Below are 7,753 nucleotides of genomic sequence, written 5' to 3' on the forward strand. Positions count from 1 at the left end.
GTCCCCGACTCTTAGCGACACCAAGGACTGCAGCCTACCAGGCTCCTCCATCCATGGGATTTTCCAGGCAAGAGTACAATGGGGTGCCATTGCCTTCTGTATATGTGTAAATGTCCACATATTGAAAGTAATATCTTTGTCTCTCTCTTATACTGCAGTCTTGTCTTTTTAAATAATTGCAAGCTCCTGGAAAGCAGACATTCCAGAATACGCTTAAATTTCTTTCCTTCTCAAAACATCAACCGGGGAGCTGAACCCTCGGTCTGTGCCCTATAAAATATGTTAAACAGAATTCACTTTAAAGAAGAATTGCACAAACCGCCGCCGGGCCGACTTTGGCCCTCTTCCGGCGCAGTACAAGAGCAAAGAAGTGCGTCCGCGCAGCTCTCTGCCAAGGCTAGAAACGCGCCGGAACTGGTCTCCTAGGATGCCTGGACGCAGAACAGCTCTCCGGCTTTTCGGCGAGTCCCACTAGGGGTCCGGAGCTCCTGTGGCACATGCCAGGCAGAGGAAGCAAGGGCAGAAACAGCTGGGGGCCGGTAGGTGGGGCCAGCGGAGCCGGGGCCTTGGCCAAAGATCTATCTCCTTGTCCCCGGAAGTGAGAGGGGTCCCGGCCCGGCGCGCAGAGGCCTGTTGTCAAGGCAACCTACAGACGCGGGTCTGAGTTGGCCAGAGCCTTTGCTGAGAGCTGTCTCTTTTGTGGCTCCTCCCCTCTGAAACGGCCTCAAGGGAGTTCTCTCGGTGGAATTGCTTCAGTTTATACCTTTTCCAGCTCTCTCATCTTGGACTTACTCTTTCCCTGGATTGGTTGCGTCATGTCAGGTTGGTTGCCGCTTGAGTCCTGCCCTAGTCCATGAATCTCAGGTAGGAAGAGGGTGCTAGTACATTGCAGGTGCTCTTAAGTATAATCTCAGCTTTCTGGGGAGTGATGTGAAGACAGTTACTCTGCTGTGTTTGAAATTAGGAATGATCCTAGGTTCCATCAGACACCTGTATCTTTATCCCCTGGGCTCTGAGGTGGACTTGATCCTCACCTGCGTGGAGTTTAAATATGAAATTGTATTTATACATCTCTTTTCCTCTCTCCTTCCTTATGGACTGGATTTGATCAATTTATCCTTTGCTTTTCACTATGTTCTGATTTGATATAAGCAGCCTTATAGCCCCTAATACCAAAAGAGAAGTGATGATAATTGGAGCTGGACAAAATCATCTTTAAAAATGAGGGAAGTGGGGGGGGGTGAGTTCAGTTCGTTCTGGTAGCACAAAAGCTAACATGGAAAGACATGGTTCTATTAGTTAACAACCCATCATTCATTACATGCTAGAAATAATATCTCATGACTTGGCAGCTGTTTGGGTGGAGACAGAAGCCATCAGACCTTGCTCTTCTCTCCTCTTGCTACCCTATCCCCAGCATACCCCAACTACATATTCAGCGCTTAGGGCAAAGACAGCCCTTGGTATGCAATCCAGGATTTAGCTCCAAGCCACTTGTTTGAAATGCTGATTCTTTTACCACCAAGTTTAGGTTTCTGGGCTTCCCTGGTGGCTCAGATGGTACAGCCTCTGCCTGCAATGCTGGAGACCGGGCTTCGATCCTGGGTCTGGAAGATCCCCTGTAGAAGGAAATGGCAACCCACTCCAGTACTCTTGCCTGAAGCCTGAAAAATTCCACGGACTGAGGAGCCTGGTACATTACAGTCCATGGGGTCACAAAGAGTTGGACACGAATGAACCACTTCACTTCACTTTAGGTTTCTGGTTTTCCTTAGTCTGTGCAGCTAATTCCCATCCCCTTCCCTATTGCTTGTACCGGAAATGGTGTTGAAGTGAAATTCAGGTCTGAAACCTGTGTGACTTCAAACTCTGCAATAACTAGCGAATAATTTGGCAAAGTAAAATTCATTTTTCTGGGTCTGATAGTCAGAAGATTGAGCTGTTTTATCAATGTTGCTGCTGCTGCTCTAAGTTGCTTCAGTCGTGTGCGACTCTGTGCGACCCCATAGACAGCAGCCCACCAGGCTCCCCCGTCCCTGGGATTCTCCAGGCAAGAACGCTGGAGTAGGTTGCCATTTCCTTCTCCAATGCATGAAAGTGAAAAGTGAAAGTGAAGTCGCTCAGTTGTGTCCAACTCTTAGCAACCCTATGGACTGCAGCCCTCCAGGCTCCTCCATCCATGGGATTTTACAGCTAGTAATTGTTATTCTGAAATAACACATATCTGAATTGACTGAATTCACTTTAACAAATATTTAAGCTCCTACTATTTTCCTGTTAAGTGCTGAGCTATAGGGTGAGGAAAACCAGTAGTAATCTTTGCCTTTTTGAGGATTATAGTTAGAGTGGTGAAGAATCATAGCTACTCTTCTTTATGCTTAATACACTTTGAACACCTTATCTAATTTTTTGAAGACAGAATTTGTAGGGGGCATTATGATCATGTCATAATTAAGTGCAGAGGTGTGAAACTAAGGATATGTTTCAAATGTATTCAGGTATTTGATTATGCATTAGTTTATTTATTGACTTTAGTAAGCATCTGCTATATTAAAGGCATCAGATACTAACCTTCGTGGTCTTGATTGTTTATTTGGGAGATAAAAAAGAGCTAATTACAGTGAAGAATGATGACTGTCATGCCTGGGAAAAGGAACAAGGAGACCATGGGCATTTAGGGTATAAATTTTGTTGTTTTTATTATTTTCACGTACAGCACGGTGACTTAAAGTGGCCTATAGTGATATAATGTTGTGCTGTGCTTCAGTCGTGTCCAGCTCTTTGCAACCCTATGGACTGTAGCCTGCCAGGCTCCTCTGTCCATGCGTTTCTCCCGACAAGCATACTGGAGTAGGTTGCCAGGGAATCTTCCCCATCTAGGAATAGAACCTGTGTCTCTTGTGTCTCCTTTATTGGCAGGAGTGTTCTTTACCACGAGTGCCACGTGGGAAGCTGGACAATAATGTTACTAAGGTGTAAAGAATGTGAGGCTGATGTATGGAGTTAGTCAGGTAGCTGATTGTTTAGCATCTCTGTTTCAACTCAGTTTGATGGTCCCTATCATCCTGGCAAATACAATAGCGCTTGCGAAGTGACTGAAAGTGCTGAGTCTTCTTTGCTGCTCAGGCTTTTCTCTGGTTCTGGTGAGTGGGGACTGCTGTCTGGTTGAGGTGCACAGGCTTCTGTCTGTGGCGGCTTCTCTTTTGTGGAACATGGGCTCTAAGGCATCTGGCTTCAACAGCTGTGGCAGGTGGGCTCAGTAGCTGTGGCTCCTGTGCCCTAGAGCATAGGCTCAATATTTGTGGTGCATGGGCTTCATTGCTCCATGGCATTTGGGATCTTCCTGGATCAGGAATCGAACCTGAGTCTCCTGCATTGGCAGGCAGACTCTTCACCACTGAGTCACCAGAGGAGCCACAAAGTTTCTTCCTTCTGAAAGCTATCTCTGAAAAGAAAGCCATTTGCTAGTGCTGTCAGGGTGTTCTCAAATCTAATGATCTGGGATGCTTTCAGAATAAGTCTGCTGTTGATTGGTAAATCTTCCTGACTTTGCTCATGCAGTAGAACCCCAGGCTTAGGGCAAGGGAGTTTTTGGAGAGAGGGCTATGGAAATGGGTGTCAATGGGGAAGATCAACAGCCAAGAGTCGGACGTGACTCAGCAACTAAACAACAACAACAACAGCAACATGAATAGAAGAGAGTTTTATTTGAGTCAAAACTGAAGACTATAGTAGGTGGGGCTTCTTGGGTGGTGCTAGTGGTAAAGAACCTACGCGCCAGTGCAGGAGACCTAAGAGGCATGGGTTCAGTCCCTGGGCCAGGAAGATTCCCTGGAGGAGAGCATAGCAACCCACTCCAATTTCTTATCTGGAGAATCCCATGGACAGAGCAGCCTGGCCGGCTATAGTCCATAGGGTCACACACAGTCAAACACGACTGAAGTGACTAGCATGCACGCAGGAGGACTATAGCCTGGAAAACATCCTCTCAGATAGCTCTGAGGAAATGCTCTGGAGCAGATGGGTTTTCAACACAGTTTTATATCTTGTCATAACGAAGAACATCATAACAGGAGTACATTTACATTCCTTCAAGGTTTCAAAAAGTCATCTACACAGTGAGTATCACCTGGAATGGGAGCTTAATTGTTGAAAGTACAAGTCAACGCTGCTTAAAATCTTAGCTCCTATCTGACCTCCTAAAGACCTGCATCTTCAGGTCTTTCTTCCTTTTATAAGGTGATTAATTGGGTCCCCTGGATAATTCAGGATAATCTCCATATTTTGAAATCCTAACTTAATCATATCTGGAAAGCTTTTCGCCGTTTAAGGTAACATACTCACAGAGTCTGATGATTAGGACATGAATGTCTTCAGGGGGGCCATTGCTCAGACTAATATTTACCCCATAAATGTTGTCCCACATAATGTAGTTGCCTCACAGAAAGTTGATTTTGGTGAAAGACAGAAAAGTGATTAACCACCTGACTTCTTTCCATGTAATATTATTATGCAATTTGTATGACTTATTTAAAATTAGAATAAGAATTATAATTTTATATTGTTTTACCTTTTTCAAAGTATGCTGCTTGGTAAAGACATGAACTTGAATGGATTTGTAGGTTAAAGGAGTTGCTGCTTCTCCTATAACTCAAACTCAGCCATTCTCTGGAAGAAAGAAGCTACTACAAGTATGTATGCTATATAATTTTCCTCTTGTAGGAAGATTCATTAAATAGTTTTCTGACTCCTTACTTCGTGTTTTTATGATAATTCATCCCCCCAAATATTTAGAATTAATACTTAGATTTGAATAACAGAAAAAATTGAAGATAATCATTACTTGAAAATTGATCATTACTTGAATGTTTTATTTTTAATTAAGCTTAATATCAATGTTTTCTTATTATTATTTAAGAATTGTCTATGTATGTCTGCATACATATACAATATAAAAATTAAAAAAGGAGAAAGAAGAAGAAAATAATAAATATATATTTTGTGTTAGGTAGGTAGGAAAAGAATCTGGGCTTCTATTGTTAGGACTTTCACTCTTTTCAACCTTCATAATATCACTACTGTATATTATTGATTAGGTGTAAGTGTAAAGCTACTTTGTCCCTGTAATCACCACAGAATTGAGCAAACATAAAATTTAGTTTAGAAATACATAACATTGATATATATTTCCTTGCTATTCTTACTGTTTCAAATATTGAATGCCTACTTACTGTTTATCAGCAAACACAATAAATGTTTCAGCAGTTTACTTTATTCTTCAACAAACCTTTGAGTTAGGTATTATTATTAACCAACCCTTCTGTATTTTTATCTATCTATTTACTTGGGAAAAGGAAGGATTTATTACTTGCAGCAAGTAAGGAGAAGAGTAGGGACCTTTTCCCAAAGCAGAGTCTCCCTGAACTGCAAAACTGGGGAAGTTTTAAGCTCAGGGTCCATGCATGTTCATGATGGGGCTTGAGCAGAGGAGAATTAAGCATAGACTCAAAGGTTGACAGAGTCCAGGCGTTACTTGAATAAAGTCAGAAGGGTCAACAGCATCATTCCATCCTCCACCTCGGTGGGGGCCTTAGTTCCAAATAAACCTGATTAGTTTAACATTCCTCTTTGAGATGTTTCAGGGTTCCTTCCAAGCATCCAGAGTTAATTGGAGGCTGGTGTCAGGACTCACTAAAGCTCAGGTTCTTTATTTCTGGTTGCAGAAAGAGTTTAGGGAGAGACAGAGTGATAGGTAAGAAGTTGATTTATTTAGAGGTACGCATTCCATAGAGAGAATGTGGTCCATCCCCACAGGTAAGGGTGGCCCAGGGAGAAGCACATTCCACAGAGTGTGGATCATCTCCCAAGGGGACAGGCCTCACCTGCTTTCAAATATGGAAGAGCTGAGGCTCCTAGAGATTAAGTGACTCATCAGGATTTTGAACTCAGTTCTGACTTCAGTATCTGAGCTCCTTCCTTTGTGTTCAGCCATCTCCCTTATATACATGAGTGACAGCTTTGGGGGTTTTTATGGTTCACAATATTATGAGTTAAATCTGAACTATTTGATAATTTTAATCAAAGCAGCCCTTCTTGGGAGAGGCTATACAGGTGTAAGTTCAGAGAATATGTGGCAAATCTCTGTACATTTTATGCAGTTTTGCTGTGAACCTAGAACTCCTCTAAAAAAATAAAATGCATTAAAAATGAATTGGATAAAAAAAATGTTGGTTACAAAAATATCCAACTTTTAAAATAAAAATATTTTTGGCTTTATGGGCTGCACAGTGTCTCCATTTTGCAGTTTTTTTGAGAAAACATACGCAATTTGTAAATAAATGAACGTGGCTGTGTGCCAATGAAACTTTAGCATAAAAACAAAGCTGAGTCTAGATTGCTGATCTCTGGCCTAGGGATTTGCAAACTATAATTTATCTTTATTCTGGATTGGCTAGCACAATTTTATTGTAACTAGACAGGAAAGATAACTGCCATTCTGAAATATTTATCCCTACACAAGAGAAGACACTATACATGGACATCACCAGATGGTCAACATTGAAATCAGATTGATTATATTCTTTGCAGCCAAAGATGGAGGAGCTCTATACAGTCAACAAAAACAAGACCAGGAGCTGACTGTGGCTCAGATCATGAACTCCTTATTGTCAAATTCAGACTTAAATTGAAGAAAGTAGCGAAAACCACTAGACCATTCAGGTATGACCTAAATCAAATCCCTTATGATTATACGGTGGAAGTGAGAAATAGATTTAAGGGCATAGATCTGATAGATAGAGTGCCTGATGAACTATGAAATGAGGTTCGTGACACTGTACAGGAGACAGGGATCAAGAACATCCCCATGGAAAAGAAATGCAAAAAAGCAAAATGGCTGTCTGGGGAGGCCTTACAAATAGCTGTGAAAAGAAGAGAAGCGAAAAGCAAAGGAGAAAAGGAAAGATATAAGCATCTGAATGCAGAGTTCCAAAGAATAACAAGAAGAGATAAGAAAGCCTTCTTCAGCAATCAGTGCAAAGAAATAGAGGAAAACAACAGAATGGGAAAGACTAGAGATCTCTTCAAGAAAATTAGAGATACCAAGGGAACATTTCACACAAAGATGGGCTCGATAAAGGACAGAAATGGTATGGACCTAACAGAAGCAGAAGATATTAAGAAGAGATGGCAAGAATACACAGAAGAACTGTACAAAAAAGATCTTCATGCCCCAGATAATCACGATGGTGTGATCACTGACCTAGAGCCAGACATCCTGGAATGTGAAGTCAAGTGGGCCTTAGAAAGCATCACTATGAACAAAGCTAGTGGAGGTGATGGAATTCCAGTGGAGCTATTCCAAATCCTGAAAGATGATGCTGTGAAAGTGCTGCACTCAATATGCCAGCAAATTTGGAAAACTCAGCAGTGGCCACAAGACTGGAAAAGGTCAGTTTTTATTCCAATCCCAAAGAAAGGCAATGCCAAAGAACGCTCAAACTACTGCACAACTGCACTCATCTCACACACTAGTAAAGTAATGCTCAAAATTCTCCAAGCCAGGCTTCAGCAGTATGTGAACTGTGAACTTCCTGATGTTCAAGCTGGTTTTAGAAAAGGCAGAGGAACCAGAGATCAAATTGCCAACATCCGCTGGATCATGGAAAAAGCAAGAGAATTCCAGAAATACATCTATTTCTGCTTTATTGACTATGCCAAAGCCTTTGACTGTGTGGATCACAATAAACTGCTG

General features: G+C 42.0%; 1 protein-coding gene across 3 annotated transcripts in view; it reads left to right on the forward strand.

Moving 5' to 3' along the window:
* Positions 1 to 413: 413 nt before the first annotated feature.
* CAPS2 (calcyphosine 2) overlaps positions 414 to 7,753 on the forward strand; it is a 49,728-nt gene continuing 42,388 nt past the window's right edge. Inside the window, exons 1-2 of one of the 3 annotated variants that reach the window (XM_010828888.1) lie at positions 414 to 822; positions 4,582 to 4,691. Coding sequence is in view for 1 of the 3 variants with exons in the window: in XM_010828891.1 (XP_010827193.1) it covers positions 816 to 822 (7 nt within the window). In the remaining 2 variants the exon portion in view is untranslated. The remainder of the gene's footprint in view (positions 823 to 4,581; positions 4,692 to 7,753) is intronic. The other 2 variants (XM_010828890.1, XM_010828891.1) reach the window with 2 other exon arrangements.

This window comes from Bison bison, unplaced genomic scaffold (assembly GCF_000754665.1).
Source record: "Bison bison bison isolate TAMUID 2011002044 unplaced genomic scaffold, Bison_UMD1.0 scf7180017864497, whole genome shotgun sequence".
NCBI lineage: Eukaryota > Metazoa > Chordata > Mammalia > Artiodactyla > Bovidae > Bison > Bison bison.